The 17,699-nt window shown below is 39.3% G+C and overlaps 1 protein-coding gene across 1 annotated transcript in view; it reads left to right on the top strand.

Moving 5' to 3' along the window:
• The window catches only part of LOC134791607 (uncharacterized), a 53,412-nt gene that overhangs the window by 252 nt on the left and 35,461 nt on the right, over window positions 1-17,699 (top strand). The window contains exons 2-8 of the mRNA XM_063762656.1: window positions 1,623-1,715; window positions 2,802-2,912; window positions 4,132-4,197; window positions 4,875-4,979; window positions 6,943-7,056; window positions 8,655-8,777; window positions 9,555-9,674. Of these exons, the coding sequence (XP_063618726.1) occupies window positions 1,623-1,715; window positions 2,802-2,912; window positions 4,132-4,197; window positions 4,875-4,979; window positions 6,943-7,056; window positions 8,655-8,777; window positions 9,555-9,674 (732 nt within the window). The remainder of the gene's footprint in view (window positions 1-1,622; window positions 1,716-2,801; window positions 2,913-4,131; window positions 4,198-4,874; window positions 4,980-6,942; window positions 7,057-8,654; window positions 8,778-9,554; window positions 9,675-17,699) is intronic.

Below are 17,699 nucleotides of genomic sequence, written 5' to 3'. Positions count from 1 at the left end.
TCGTATATCTACCTAATGCCAAAAGGTATCTACTAGGGATGTACCGATTAGTCGCCGACTAGTCGGGAAAGCCGACTATCCGGCCACATTTGCAGTCGGCGACTAGTCGGCAAAAATGGCCGATTAGTCGGCACTTTATTAGTGAAAGAAAAACAGAAAAAAAACAAATGTTAATATTTACCATATGTTTTATGTTTATTTTACTAAAATACCTATTCAGGGTGCATACGAAAACTTTTGTTCAATATAATTGACCGTTTGATCGTTATCGTATGTTGGCGGGCTGGTGTTTTCCTCTACAGGTCGCTCGTCTGCAAGTTTGATAGTATTTTTTTTTATTATTATTCAGTTTTTTTTTTAATGATGTAGCCATGAGAAACTATTAATGTTATTGCAAAATTTAGAGACTTTGTCAGGGCACGTTGCTCGTAATGTCGCTGACCACTGGGGATAGGTTCTTAACTGGCGACTACGTACGGGAAATAGAGTCTTGGAAATACCGCCTACAAGCTTTACTGACGGTCTGCTCAGGATCGCAAAATAAAAGAACTAAAGACAGAAATTGAACGAGGATTCTTGTGATAGGTCTTTGAATCTGTAGAGTGTAGAGAACACCTTTTAGCCAAGCTAAATTATGATGAATAGCGCAATCAAAGGAGGAAAACTATTGTTTTTCCCTGAACTTATACGAAACTTATGACCTGGCCGACTAGCCGACTAATCGGCCAAATCAATAGTCGGTACATCACTAGTATCTACACGAAACAATACATCGTTTTATGTTGAATAATTAGTAGGGATGTACCGACTAGTCGGGAAAGCCGACTATCCGGCCACATTTGCAGTCGGCGACTAGTCGGCAAAAATGGCCAATTAGTCGGCACTTTATTAGTGAAAAAAAAAAACAGAAAAAAAAGAAATCAATAGTCAATATTTACTATATGTTTTATGTTTATTCTACTAAAATACCTATTCAGGGTGCATATGAAAACTTTTGTTCATATAATTGACCGTTTGATCGTTATCGTCTGTTGCTGGGCTGTTGTTTTCCTCTACAGGTCGATCTCAACTGTTATACCTGCCGTTAGTTATTTTTTTTATTATTCAGTTTTTGTTTTTTTTTTTAATGGTGGAGCCATGAGGAACAATGTTATTGCAAAATTTATAAGTCAGGGCACGTTGCTCGTAAAGACGCTGACCACAGGGGATAGGTTCTGTTAAGAGAGAAAACACCACCACATAAAACACGGAAAACAGGCGTAGCTTCAAGTAAATCACACTCCGACTCGACGTTCTTAACTGGCGACTACGTACGGGAAATAGAGCCTTGGAAATACCTCCTACAAGCTGTACTGACGGTCTGCTCAGGATCGCAAAATAAAAGAACTAACGACAGAAATTGAACGAGGATTCTTGTGATAGGTCTTTGAACCTGTAGAGAACACCTTTTAGCCAAGCTAAATTATGATGAATAGCGCAACCAAAGGAGCAAAACTGTTTTTCATCTGAACTTATACGAAACTAATGATCTGGCCGACTAATCGGCGCTCGAATGGCCGATTAGTCGGCTAGCCGGCCAAATCAATAGTCGGTACATCACTAATAATTAGCGATATTCGTAGGAAACGATCCAGAGAAAAGGCCACTCGGGCGACACCGTTCACGTAGCAGAAACTCTTCGCCCACACGCTCGTTGACGCGCCAAGAATCTGACCGTAAGTACTTTTTAGTATTTATGGATATGCCACCAAACAAAATATTTCAAAAGTAAGGATAGGCCCTTTCATATAACGAGCGAACACGCGCGCACCAACGAACTGCTCCACTTCGTAGTGTTCGCAAGGCCCGTCTATATAGTGAATTTAAAATAGTGTTAGTTGTATTCAATTAGACGTCTGGGATGTCTGTATGTAGTACATACACCTAGAAGGCGCTCAGGCGTTTGTCTATGTCCTGGGTGCCTAGCCAAGATGCCAATCGTTTACGCCGTAGCGAACGATACCCTGATATCTCTGTCGCACTAATATGGAAGTGATAGAGAGAGATGACCGTTTCGGTCGCTACGGCGCGAACGATTGTCATCTTCGCTAAGCCCTATGATCTAAATTCAACTTATCGCGTTTGCTGACAGTATGTCGACAAGGGAGGTACTTGTAGGCTTAGGGCTGCAGGTACCTATTATACTTACTTTACTCTTTGGCTGTAGGGCAACAATAATTTAGAGAAACGCAGCGTCACACATTATTAGAGACAAGCGAGAGGCCTGATGGTTTAATGATTTAAACATGCAATTAAGTACCTGCATTTCAGCAGTGGCGTAGCTAGGCGTGGGCGAAGTGGGCCGTCGCCCACGGCCTCGCGCCCCAAGGGGGGGCTCGCGCGAGGCCCCTTCGGGCAACAGTGAAAGAAAAGGGCCTCGCAGATTGCGACTTCGCTCACGGCTAGATTAGTTCACGCTACGCCACTGTGCATTTGTTATCACTATATTTGTATGCACAAGATTGCACCTAACTTTGGTCAATAATTTTGCACAATGCCATACCATTCATGAAATACCTATAACCGCTAGTAAAAAAAGTCAGCACAAAAGTTAGTTCACCCATAGATAGCGAATAATGCGAAATTTATAATAGCGTCTGTGCGGAAAGAGTCGTGAAATGTTGGGATCCAATACATTCTAGACTCATCTCTTTCCGCACAGACTCTATTATAAATATCGAAGCTTTTATGTTGGCAAAATATTTGGCTAAGCTACTCCTTGAGCTGAAAATACTGGACGCTGAAACGTGTTTTTACTTCAGGAGAAACCTCGAAAAATCGTGAGAGCAAATACGACAATTCCAAAAGCACCGGAAAGTTAAAACACTTCACTTCTAATGCTCAGAAGAAGAGTGACTATCCTAACTCTAACCGTAAGTCCTAAATTATTACCGTTGATCATAATCCCTAATAATATCCATACCAACATTATAAAAGTTACTGTCTATCTGTTACCTCTTCACGCTTAAACCGCTGAACCGATTCAGATGATGATATTGAGATAGGTAGCTTGGAGCCCTAGGAAGGGCATAGAATAATTTTATCGGTTATGATCATTCGTCATCATTCTACGCCGATGAAGTGGCGGGCAGAAGTATTATATTATCATACTCTATACACTAGCCTATGGCGGTTTCTCATTGTAAGTACCTATACCTAAGCGCCACTTGCATCATCCCATTAACCCGATATTAATGGTAACCATGATGGTAACTTCCCAGGATCGTGCAAATGGCCTTATAGTTCGTTTTTTTATTATTAGAAAAAAGGTAAACAATCTTGAGGTGTCTTTTAATTGAAAAACGCTTTTTTTTAATCTTTTATTTATGTTTTATCTGATGTGTTTCGTTCAATAAAGTAATTGTGTCCTTCCACGGCAAAAGGTACCTTATGGCGGCTGGCGCTTACGTCGCATTGCGCCGCAATAATATTGGAGCGGCGTTAATAATAGCGTAAGCGCCAACCGCCATAAGGTACCTTTACCCGTAGGACGTCACAATTAGGTAAGTGTTTACTTAGGTACTTAGGTACTTATTACTCACTTACTTAGGTGCCATTCATTTATTACATAAGATGATTTAGGGAGGGAGGGTTTCATTCAACCATGTCTTATTCTTTCTTACAAGGGTGGGAGGTGTTTTGATAGTCCTTACGTAAGATCACAAAAATGCGCGAAGTTAAGATTATACTTTGAAAACCCATTGTTCAAGAGATGATGTTCCAGTGGCAGATCCACTTTCTGAGTGGGTTTGCACCCCTGGACAGATCAAAATCGTATGTAAAGATGAATGATAAGAAATAGGTACTGAAAAATAGAACCAAAATTAATTATTACCAAAAAATTAAAATTACTTTAGATTCTTACGTAATAAATATTAAACAGGGGGGAGGGGGTCAGCCTAATTCTTATTTTTTCTTACATAGGGGTGGGAGGGAGTCAAAAACTGGCAAAAATCGTCTTACGTAATAAATGAATGGCGCCTAATAAAACATCTTCAAATCCTCACTATCCTCTTGTTCTAGTGCAGCGCAGGTTTATTACAATTTTAAATTAATATTAATATTAATTATTAATCTCAAATCTGCGTCTAGGAAATTTGTTAGCGAACAAGCAACTACGAGCCCCGCCTTCGCGCTACAAGGAGAACCTTACCGCCAGTAAGTTTGATTATTTAATAAATCGTAGAGGAACATATTTATGTAATTTATTTTGTACAGGACAAAAGGAACTGTCCCTTTTACTAATCAAACCAGTAGGTAGTTTATTTTTTACACATACTTAAGTGTTTTAACAAACAACTCGACTGTTACGGGTTCTCAAACATACGTCTTACAACTGACGATTGACGAAGGCTGCGGTCTGCTTGACCAGAAGCTATGTTCAAATGCTACGTTCGTAAAAAAGTATGAGCGTGGTCTGGCTCACCCACAGAAAAACAAACGGCTCTGCTCACCCTATCAATCAAACCAGGGTGCGTAGCCAACATGCCAATCATATACGCTCCGCAGCAAACGAAACGCGACTGCCACTGTCACACTAATATGGAAGAGGGATAGAGAGAGATGATTATGCTACGCTACGGAGCGTTAACGATTGGCATGTTGGCTAAACACCCAGGCACCCGCGGAGGGCGGCGTGTCAATCGACACTCGTTCATAAACACTCGTTCGCGGTTTCGCGCCGCGATTCGCGCACGAGTGTGGAGCGAGCTTAACGTGCAACCTGTCCGTCGCGGGCTTTGAGTTTAAATGCTCTAAGGTCGCGGGTAGCGTTTAAATTTTAAAGCGCAGACTTCATTGTAAATGGAAGTTTGAATCACGTTCTTTTGACACAGGGCTGCGTCGTATGTCGTCGGTGAACAACAGTGATACCAGCTTAGGCTTAATGGGCCCCCGGAAACCCTCTCCAGTCGTTAGCAGGAGGACCGCCTTGCCTTCGCGTCAGTGCTGTCCATTACCTACACCTAAAGTATAACCCAAATACAGTAGGCGCTTTGGTAGTCCGCAGCACCTCAAAATTTCCCCCTGTGCTAATTGTAGGAACTGCCGAATAATTAGATATGCATGGAAAATACAAGCTTTATATAGAAAATAAATTCTGCAAATCCAACCGCTCTGTAATTCGGCGTTCGGCTGTGTAAACTGTTGTATTATAGAGCGGTTCTATGTAAGTCGCGAATCGCCGGATTGACAAGAGCCGGAATACCGAGTGCCTCATCTTCTTTATATATATATATTATATATATATATAAATGCAAGTGTCCTGACTGACTGACTGACTGATTCATCAACGCAGAGCCGAAACTACAAAAGCCAGAAAGTTGAAATTTGCACACTAGATTGCATTTATAAAGTGTACAAGAGATAAGAAGCGATTTTGAGAAATTCAACCCCTAAGGGGGTTAAAAAGGGGACGAAAGTTTGTATGGGGTTAAAGTTTTTTTAAAGCTAGAATTTGAAACTTCGTAAAAAGATATATTATTAAAATACAAGAAAACTAATTTCAGCGTTTTTGAAAATTCGTCCCCTAAGGTGGTGAAAAAGGGGTTGAAAGTTTGTATGAATATCAAAATTTATTTCGAGTGGTGGACTTGAATCTTTGTATTTAGGGATATTATTAGAAGACAGGAAAAGTAATTTCAGCGTTTTGTAATATTCATCCCCTAACAGGGTTAAAATGGGGTTGAAAGTTTGAATCCATTACAAATGCTTTGAAACTTCTTAGAAAGACATAATAGCCGATTACAAAAAAAGTAATTGCAACGTTTTTGGAAATTCAACCCCTAAGGGGGTTAATAAGGGGATGAAAGTTCGTCTTGGGGTGTAAATTTAATTTTAAGCTAGGAACTTGAACTTTTTGCAAAAAAAAAGGTATTCAATTAAAAAACATGAAAACTAATTCAAGCATTTTTGTAAATCATCCCCTAAGGTGGTGAGAAAGGGATTGAAAATTTGTATGGAGATCAGATATTTTGTGAGTGCGGAACTTGAATCTTTGTATAAGGGCATAGGTACCTATTATGAGAATACAAGAAAAGTAATAAGTATTAAGAAAAGCAACCAACATCAAAATCCACTTGACTTAAAACTTCATACAACTTGCTAAAAAAGAAAAGTACTTAATTTCAACATTGCTTGGATATGAAAATTATAGGTACTAAAGATGTAAAATGTTGAAGATAAGATTCCACGCGGACGAAGTCGCGGGCAACAGCTAGTCTATACATAGCTACGAGTATATAGCTACTTAGCTCAATGTAACACAATCTGATTTAGATATAAATAATGTAAGGCCGTCTACGTCCTATGTACGCAAAAGTTATGCACAATATCTATGAACAGAATAGGTACCTAATATTCAGGCGGGTGCCGGGTCAGAGGGTCCACCGCGACCCACGTTCGACGTGTTGCCTCCCTGTTGCACCTGTAAATTCGTAAGTAAGTCTGACAGTAAATTCGCGGTAGACCCTCTGGGACCGAATGGTCGTTTCCGTTGGCATATTTGATAATTGTCAGCACAACGACCGACGACCGGTCTGGTCTAGTGGGTAGTGACCTGCCTATGAAGCCGATGGTCCCGGGTTCGAATCCCGGTAAGGGCATTTATTTGTGTGATGAACACAGATATTTGTTCCTGAGTCGTGGCCGTTTTCTATGTATATAAGTATGTATTTATCTATATACGTATGTATATCGTCGTCTAGCACCCATAGTACAAGCTTTGCTTAGTTTGGGGCTAGGTCGATTTGTGTAAGATTGTCCCCAAATATTTATTTATTTATTTCATTTTAACGGTTTGCTATCTAATAAAAAATATTTCGAGTGATAAAATTAATGTCCCGTCTATGCCTACTTGAGCTGAAATTACTAGAAGTAGATGCTGAAAAATGTTTTTTACTTTAGGAGAATCCTCGAGAACTCGTCAGAGCAAAGACAACTATGCTAAAATCGTCGGAAATATATGGCCAAAACGCTTGCCGTCCAATACTCACAATAAGATGGATTTTAACCATAGCGGTAAGTTCTTTGTGGTAAGTCTCAAAGAATAAGCCGAATCAGTGGGGCGATATACTGATCCTTTCGGGCATTCTCGGCTTCGTTCGGCTCAGCATTGCTAAGAACAATTATTATAGCCGTAACGTAACAGGCCGTACGGCTTTTAAGGTTGGTACAACTTGACGTCCCTTTGCGTGCAATAATGACTTGAATTTTGACAACCCTAAATAGCCGCACGGGATAGTGCCAGTATCAATGATAGTTTTATATCAATCATCATCATCATCATCCCACGCAGCCAAGTCGCGGGCAGAAACTAGTAATTCATAAATAGTAGCGTAGGGGGAAGCGGGGCAGCTTGGTACACCTTTTTTTGAAATCGATTTTAGGCCTCAAAATGAACTCTAATTATATATTTTTTGTACTTAGTAGATAACAAATTTACTAAGGTACTTATACAAAATATATCTTTTTTTGTTAAATTTATGGCCAGTAAAAGAGATATATGGATTTTAACAAAAAATGGGATTTGTTCAATTGTGCCCCACCTGCAGGGTACTTCGATACATTACATGGCACACTTTTATACATCGTTTTGGGGTACTTTGGCACGTGAATCAAAGTGCCCCGTAAGTGTTTCAAACTGCCCCGCAGAGCACACTTTACAGATCAACTCAGTTAGCTGACCAGTAGTAAACTTTTTAAACATTACAAAACGTCTATTCAGTGCGGTGCTATTATAACATACTACAGTTATTAAGCAGGTGCACTAAAACTACAAAAAAAAACTTTTAATGAAATCGGTATCACTTTTTCACAAAAAGCTACTTTAGTTGTTTTAACTTTTCTTTGTATTTTTTTTTCTCTTTGTACGTTCGCACTATTCAGTAAAAAAAAAATTCACACCAAAAAAACTGGCAGGGGCACTTAGATACACTAGAGGGGCACTTTGACATGTTCAAAACTGCCCCAATCTTTATTGTACCAAAGTACCCCAATGGTCAAATAAATGAAAAATAATTTATTAAAAATATACTATTAAGTATTACTTTAAAATAATAAGCTTACTCTATTACTGAATAAACGTACTATAAGCGCTCATTATGATGTTCATCCGGTAAAGTCTAAAATTCACACCACAACTCGATAAAAAAATCATAATTTATTTACTATGCGACCGCGGAAACTCGTTTTCACGCACTAAGCGGCAACGGCTGGCAGGAGAGATGTGCCGAAGCTGGAACCTCACTCACACATACAAAGCCACCTTTTAGTGTTGCAGAAGGTGAACATAAGTTTTTAGTTAAGGAATTAGTGTGGGTGTTCAAAACTGCCCCTTGTGCCTCTCTGCCCCGCTTCCCCCTACCTACCACGAGTTGACACTTGACGTTAGCGACTGCATAAACTCGATCATAGTCCATGTCGCTCGCACTGATGTATTGGTACGATAGAGATGGAATGAGATGGAATTGCAAAAAAAAACTAACATTATCAACCTTGTTTTGATACAGTTCATTATGGCTCTGAGTTTGTAATATTTAGAAATAGTTTAGTTTTGGTTGTAACTTGGCGATAGGTATTATATTATATAGCCAAAAATGTTTATTGATAAATTACAGCAACCGGGACCCAAATGCAGAAAAAAGGGACGAGTGAGCCGGGCCAATGTGTACAACACTTTATGTCTGATACGTCCAACTCCAGCACCCAGCCCTCTAGCATATTTCTCGTTGGCAGGCCAAGTAATAGCTCTCTCATTATAAACTATTCACAGCGAGAAAATAAGTCCTAGAACAGCTGACTCCAACTACGGCCCGCAATTAAGCCTCTGCTAATGACTCGCAAAAATTCCCAAATTCCATACACTCAGGCCCCCAAAAGAAAGCATTAGTTGAGGCTGTGGCCGGAACAATATTTTATATGTAAAATAGTAGTTTGTGCAAGGGATCAAAATGATATATTTCCGTCAAGGGCGTACATTGAATCATGAATGAAGCGATGGATTCTACAATAGAATCCCGAACGTAGTGAGGGATTTTAAAGTAGAATCTTGAGCGTAATGAGGGATTCAAGTGCTAACGCCCAAGTCGAAATAATTTTGATACCGTGTGACACATACTGCTTTTCACATCAACTATGAGGAAAATAAAAAAATCTTAGTGTTGACACAATCTGATGCTTAAACAGATTATTTAAGCTAAAAAAATAATGTACAAAAAAAATGAAAAAATAGTGTGCTTGAACAGAAAAGTGTCACTTTGATCCCTCCTAGCAGGGAAAAAAAAGGTCTTTTCCGAATAGGTGGTGTGAAAAATACTTTGTACGATTTGCCAAAAATATTCAATGTTTGATATTTTCACACTTAAACTCAACTAGAAATGTCAATTGTGGAAGTACTTACATTATGTACCTACTTACTATACATACTTACAAAATGAATGACCTACCTACTTGACCTGTAATTACTAGAATCCATGCATTGACGTATCTAGAATCTGAAAAGTGTTTTTTTACTTTAGGGGAATCCTCGAGAACTCGTGGGAGCAACTGTGCGGATACCGTCGGAAATATATGGTCAAAACACTTGCCGTCCAATACTCACAATAAGAAGTATAATTATAGTGGTAAAGTCCTTCGTGGTAAGTTCCAAAGAATAGCCGAATTCGGGCATTCTCGGTTGACGGTTCCGCCGTTTGGCTCAGCATTGCTAATAGTTCAGTGAAATTAGCTAAAATTACGGCATAATTAATAGAAGACTTTTTTTAATTGGGATATGTACGTTGTCGACCGAGGTTATTTTTCGTCAACCCTCCCCTCCCCTCCCCCCTCTGCGTCACCCCCCCACACCCCCGCAAAGGGTCCAAAACCTAGTTTTTCTCAATTTTTAAGAAAACCGTACAAGATACAGAAAAAGGGTGTAGGAACGAAGTGATCCTTATTAAATTTTCTACTTATCTCTTATACACACTATATTGCTATCACTTATAGTTTTTGCGCAATTCGTCACGGAAGATGCTATTTTTAGCATTTTCAGTGTTTTTTTCTTCTAATGACTTTTCTCAAATAACACTTACGATATCTTTCACGCTTTTAGGGTTCCGTACCTCAAAAGGAAAAACCGGAACCCTTATAAGATCACTCGTGCGTCTGTCTGTCTGTCCGACCATTCCTCCCCCCCCCCTTTATCTCTGAAACTACTGGGCCTAAAATTTTGAAAAAATACACAAAATAGTACTTTACCTATAGATAATAGGAAAACCTATTAGAAATGTGCAGTCAAGCGTGAGTCGGACTTATGTACGGAACCCTTGGAACGCGAGTTCGACTCGCACTTGACCGGTTTTTTTTATTTAAGTAAATAGTTAATATGTTATTTAAAATGGGTATTATTTATTGAAAGAGTTTGTGTATCTGGGAACCTTGTTCACTAGGGACGGTAAGCATGATAAAGACATTGAAAGGAGAGTGAATGCTGGAAATCGTGTGAATGGGGCACTTAACGCTTTAATGAGCAGCCAGAAGGTGTCGCAAAAAGCACGGTTGGCTGTTCATAGAGGGGTGTTGGTGCCTACACTTATGTATGGTAGCGAAAGTTGGGTATGGCAGAAGAGGCATCAGAGCCAAGTGAATGCAGTGGAAATGAGAGCGCTGAGAAGTGTGTGTGGTGTGAGAGTGCAAGATAGAATTAGGAACAGTGTGATAAGGGAAAAGTGTGGACTGAATGTTGATGTAGTGACTAAAATTGAGAAAGGTATTTTGAGATGATTTGGACATGTGGAAAGAATGAGTGAAAGAAGGCCAACAAAGAGAGTGTATAAGGGAGAAGTGGAAGTGGGAGTTGGAAGGGGTCGACCTCGGCGGATTTTCTCTGATCAGATCGGGGAAATCCTGAAGAAAGGCCAGGTCAAGAGCACCCTAAACCGGCGAGCGTGTATGCGTACGTGAATGTAATGAAAATGAAGGAAGCGAAAGAGGTATGTCAGGATCGTAGCAAGTGGAAAACCGTGGTCTCTGCCTACTCCTCCGGGAAATAGGCGTGATTATATGAATGTATGTGTTATTTATTATTAAACTACTTCATTTGACGATCCTATGCCATTTTTAAAATACATCGCCTTCAAATATTTTCAATGTCAGCTAATATCGTTATTAACCACTTGTCTGTATATGAAACGGATCCTGACCGAAATTTATAGGTACAGCACAACCGAGGGTGAACCCACGATTTTTGATCACCACACACATCTTCTTCCTCACGTTAGTTGTCGCTTTTCGGCGAAGGAAAACATCTTGAGGAAACATCCCAGTAATCCCAGTAAGGCCTAGTTTCCCCTCTGGGTTGGAAGGTCAGATGGCAGTCGCTTTCGTAAAAACTAGTGTCTACGTCAAATCATCAGATTAGTTGCCAGCGGACCCCAGGCTCCCATGAGCTGTGGCAAAATGCCGGGAACAACGCGAAGAAGATGATGAACTTTTCATGTGTGTGGTGGTCAAAAATCGTTAGTTCACCCTCGTTTGTGTTGTATAAAATTCGTTCAGCGGGCGCAGCACGGTTCCTTTTTTATCGCCTATCACTATGCGCGTCCCTTTCGCACTTACATACTTGTTAGAGCGTAACAGGTGAGGCAACATAGAGGTACGATAATAGAGAGGAAACGGGGGAGGGGCCAAATGACCGAACGAGATACACTTATAGAACTTTCAGTAGGAGTAGCAAGAAAGCGGTAATATTGCTTGTCCTTGTCACAGTCTCACTTTTGTTTGTTCCCCACCATAAATTTTGGTGGGCAACAAATAAAAAATTTCATTTCATTTCAATAACCCGACCGAAATACGTAGATAATTGTTTTTGGTATATTGTCAGGAATGTTAAAACGTGTTTTTAATATTGTCGCATTGCGTATACTTTGTCCCTCACGGAGGCACGCGCACACCACTTCTATAGGCTACCTTCTATGTGAGGCAAGCTATAAAAACGCGACCGTGCGATCTGTTTCACAGTCAAGTGGTTAATAGTAACGATGTTCGGTGAGCTTAAAAATGTTTGAAGACGATGTATGTTCAAAATGGCAGAGCATCGTCAAATGAAGGAGTTTAATAATAAATAATACATCATTTTAAAGAACATATTAACTATTTATTTAAATTAAACAAAATTTGGCGATATCGTAAGTATATTTTGAGAAAAGTTATCTTACAAAAGAAAAAAAACGAAAATTCTAAAAAAATTGCATACATGGTGACAGATTTCACAAAAACTATAAGCGATAGCACTATAGTGTGTATAAGAGATAAATAGCAAATTAACTAAGGATCACTTCGTTCCTACACACTTTTCTATATCTTGAACGGTTTTCTTAAAAATTTAGAAAAACCGCGTTTCGGGCACTTTGCGGGGGTGTGGGGGGATGACGCAGAGGGGGGAGGGTTAGGGAGGGTTGATGAAAAATAACTTCGGTCCATAACGTACATATCCCAATTGAAAAACGTCTTCTATTAATTATGCCAAGTTTTCCATATATTTTTTTCCAGAAGCAACGTACTATAAGAGCAATTATAATAGCCGTGACAGAGTACAGGGGGCCGATTTTTGAAATTCGACCGCTCGATTTCGTGTATTTCGGTCAATAATATCTCCACTACTAGGCATTTAAATTCTACTAATAGAATTGAAAACGAGTGGTCAATACCACTAGATTCCAAATTTCTATCGCCCATATAACCATTCCAGTCGCAGAATCATCAAAGTGGTAACTAAATGTCAGATGTGTCGTAACAGAGTCCACACAATGTGTCTAGAATTGTTTCGAAACAAAGTGTCGTCGCCGTGTCTACACTTTTCCGTAAAAGGTGTCGACACATTTGTGTGCGGTTTGCGACTAAATCTGACAGCAAATTTGTGACAGCAAATGTCAATATAAAATACCTCTTGAAAACCAAGGTTTGTCAAACTACTTTTAGTGTCTCGTGTGCTCGTAATTCTAGTAAGTCATCATGGGCAATGCAAATGATAATAATCGACCGAAACCAAATAAACACCCAACACCCGTCAACCTTTAACAGAAAAGTTTTTAACCCGTGGAGCGCCCTAAACAGACACGTGTGCTGGTAACTAGTATAAAGAAATGCAATAAGCTACTTACTTAGGTCAGGCAACGAATGCTCCAAAAGTTGTAGAGGGAAATGCTCGGAACACAATTTTTGACTCCGTAACTCGGTTTGACAAGTTAGGAGGTGAACATATCAAAAGTCCCCGGCCGTAGCCCTTGAGCGGGGGGGAGAGAGGGGGCTTTGAAGGTCCCATTTTCCGGTTTTTCGATTATATCTCGGAAACTATGCATCACAGCGACATGACCACTTATACAAAATGAAAGTTAATTTAATTTGTTACAAGTTTATTCAGTCAATTTTTTCGATATGTTGAATAGTTTTTGAGATATCCGCTCTTGAAAGTTTATTTAGGGCTCTCAATTTTATCTTGATATATCTATATCAGTGAAGGTGCTAGGCCGTGTTTGGTATCGTTTTCGTATAAATCTGGGGTGCTGAATCCATTTAAGATATCACATTGACACCATTCCACAAAATAAAAATAAAATCTTTTTAGGGTTCCGTACCTCAAAAGGAAAAAACGGAACCCTTATAGGATCACTCGTGCGTCTGTATGTATGTCCGTCTGAATACACAAAATAGTTCTTTACCTATAGATGACAGGAAAACCTATTAGAAATGTGCAGTCAAGCGCGAGTCGGACTTAATGTACGGAACCCTTAATACGCGAGTCCGACTCGCACTTGGCCGGTTTTTTTGAAACTCCTCTTGACGCTTTACCGCTGAACCGATTTCGTTGAAATTTGGTATAGAAATAGTTTGCGTCCCGGAACAGGACATAGGATAGATCTTATAACCAAAATCATCTTTTGAAGGTGTGAAAAGTGGCGTGGAAATTTGTACGGGAAATCAATAACCGCTGAACCGATTTATATGAACTTTGGGATGGTCTACATCTTTGATTTAGTTAAAAATGATAAAAAAAACATGACTTCAAACCTAAACTTAAACAGTATTAACTTCAAGAAGTCAATTAAAACCAAAATATTACTTTGCTAATTCGCGTAAAAAGATAACGTGCTAGTCAATCAGTGCTAAAACCCGTTATACTTACTCGCGTATTTTTTGCATGCAATTAATGTTCCCACCCTCCCACCGCAAAAATAAATACGCAAATAAATATAACAAACCACCACCAAAAGAATAATACTCGACACGTGTGTTTCGCCTCGCTACGAGGCATCCTCAGGAGCTGTTGACGGTCTGACGCCCGGCAACGGAAACTATTTCAAGAAGTCAATTCTGAATTCCCTCCTGCACCTCATTTCACACCTTTAAAGGATGATTTTTGAGATAACTTAATTATTATATCCTGTCTCGGGACTCAAAATATATGTGTACCAAATTTAAATTAAAACTGTTCAGCAGTTTAAGCGTGAAGAGGAGTTTAAAAGAAAGTATTTTAATAAGTTTATATGTTTTTACTTCGGAATGGTGTCAATGTGATACCTTAACTAAATTTGGTAATGCGAATTTATACGAAAACGATACCAAACATGGCCTCGTAGCTTTATTGTTGTAGAAGTCAAAATAAAATTGAGAGCCCTAAATTCTTATTACTTGGCCAAACTTGTGTAAAAGGAAAAGGTAAAATAAAAGTCTTCGGCAGGAATATAAGACACAAATATAATTTTTTTTGCGTTACTATTTCAATCATCAAATATAAACATACCTTGATTATACTATTCTAGTGAGATCCTCATAGATAAACAAAAACATTTACTTAAAAAATTACAAGGTCGAAATGTCACGGAACTTGTGAGAGTAATATGTGAAAAATAAAAACTTTTATGACAAAAAAAATCTGGACACAATTTAAGAATCACCCAATTGCGTCGAGGAATCATCTGTATTTTTGCTTGTTTCATTACCTCCTCGCTTCTTTTTTGTCCTTTGTATTCTGTAGCAATTTGTTAGATCTGAAAATAAAGATAACTTGCGTCGTCACGGATGTCGATTTATAGGTTTTAGGGAGTGCAGAATTCGAAAACGATGATCATTTTATAATCCAAGATGGCGGCTACGTATTTTGTCATAAAAGTCGTCATGAATATCGTTTTATAGGTTTTAGGAAGTGCCAATTTCGAAAATGATGACCAGTTTGGAATCCAAGATAACTGCCGTGCACTTTGTCATAAAAGTCGTCATGGATATCGTTTTATAGGTTTTAGGGAGTGCAGAATTCGAAAATGATGACCATTTTGGATTCCAAGATGTCTGCCGTGCACTTTGCCATATAAGCCGTCATGGATGTTGATTTATAGGTGTTAGGAAGAGTAGAATTCAAAAATGATGACCATGACCAACGTGCCCGGCAGACATCTTAGATTCTAAAACGGTCATAATTTTCGAATTCTCCACTCCCTAATACCTATAAATCGAGATCCATGACGACTTTTATGACAAAGTGTACGGTAGACATCTTGGTTTCCAAAATGGTCATCATTTTCGAATTCTGCACACCCAAAAACCTATATATATATATAGTAGTTCGCCCCGAACTGTGAACTCGCGGTTCGCCAAACAGATCAATTGAATGCAGTGCTACTTAGTCTGGGCATTTCGTAATTGATTCCTGATTCCACGATTACTTGAAATTACTTTGTAATCTGATTACCGATTCCTAGATTACTTTGTAATCTAACAATACCGAATTACTAAGTACAATTCCATTTGAGGAATCAGGAATCAATTTTTCGAATACTACAATTACTAGTAATAGAAATCAATGTCGATTCTTCATTAGGTACAGGAATATATATTACTTGATTCTTTTCAGATTACATTGCGTACTACTACATAAGTACTATCAAAAGTACATTTCGATAGTAGATATAGATGTTGTTGACTTACTAGGATGCATCTACCGATACCTTATTTGAAACAGGTGTGCAGATTTCGAAATTGATGACCATGACCAATAAAACGACATCCATGACGACTTTTAACATAGTGCATGGCGGCCATCTTGGATTCCAAAATAGTTATTATTTTCGAAATCTGCGCTCCCTAAAACCTATAAAACGACAGCCATGACGACTTTTATGACATACTGCATGGCCGCCATTTTGGATTCCAAAATGGTCATCATTTTCGAAATCAGGGCCCCCTAAAACCTATAAAACGACACCCATGACGACTTTTATGACATAGTGCATGGCCGCCATCTTGGAATCCAAAATGGTTATCATTTTCGAAATCTGCGCCCCCTAAAACCTATAAAACGACACCCACGACGACTTTTATGACATAATGCATGGCCGCCATTTTGGAATCCAAAATGGTCATCATTTTCTAAATCTGCGCCCCCCAAAACCTATAAAACGACACCCATGACAACTTTTATGACATAGTGCATGGCCGCCATTTTGGATTTCAAAATGGTTATCATTTTCTAAATCTGCGCCCCCTAAAACCTATAAAACGACATCCATGACGACTTTTATGACATAGTGCATGGCCGCCATCTTGGAATCCAAAATAGTCATCATTTTCGAAATCTGCGCCCCCTTAAACCTATAAAACGACATCCATGACGACTTTTAACATAGTGCATGGCGGCCATCTTGGATTCCAAAATAGTTATTATTTTCGAAATCTGCGCTCCCTAAAACCTATAAAACGACAGCCATGACGACTTTTATGACATACTGCATGGCCGCCATTTTGGATTCCAAAATGGTTATCATTTTCGAAATCAGGGCCCCCTAAAACCTATAAAACGACACCCATGACGACTTTTATGACATAGTGCATGGCCGCCATCTTGGAATCCAAAATGGTTATCATTTTCGAAATCTGCGCCCCCTAAAACCTATAAAACGACACCCACGACGACTTTTATGACATAATGCATGGCCGCCATTTTGGAATCCAAAATGGTCATCATTTTCTAAATCTGCGCCCCCCAAAACCTATAAAACGACACCCATGACAACTTTTATGACATAGTGCATGGCCGCCATTTTGGATTTCAAAATGGTTATCATTTTCTAAATCTGCGCCCCCTAAAACCTATAAAACGACATCCATGACGACTTTTATGACATAGTGCATGGCCGCCATCTTGCAATCCAAAATAGTCATCATTTTTGAAATCTGCGCCCCCTTAAACCTATAAAACGACACCCATGACGACGTTTATGACATAGTGCATGGCCGCCATTTTGGATTTCAAAATGGTCATCATTTTCTAAATCGGGGCCCCCTAAAACGTATAAAACGACACCCATGACGACTTTTATGACATAGTGCATGGCCGCCATTTTGGAATCCAAAATGGTAATTATTTTCTAAATCTGCGCCCCCCAAAACCTATAAAACGACACCCATGACGACTTTTATGACATAGTGCATGGCCGCCATTTTGGATTTCAAAATGGTCATCATTTTCTAAATCGGGGCCCCCTAAAACCTATAAAACGACATCCATGACGACTTTTATGACATAGTGCATGGCCGCCATCTTGGAATCCAAAATGGTCATCATTTTCGAAATCTGCGCCCCCTAAAACCTATAAAACGACACCCATGACGACTTTTATGGCATAGTG

This window comes from Cydia splendana, chromosome 6 (assembly GCF_910591565.1).
Source record: "Cydia splendana chromosome 6, ilCydSple1.2, whole genome shotgun sequence".
NCBI classification, from domain to species: Eukaryota; Metazoa; Arthropoda; class Insecta; order Lepidoptera; family Tortricidae; genus Cydia; species Cydia splendana.
Note: the sequence above shows the minus strand (reverse complement) of the source record. Positions and strands in the feature narration are given on the sequence as shown.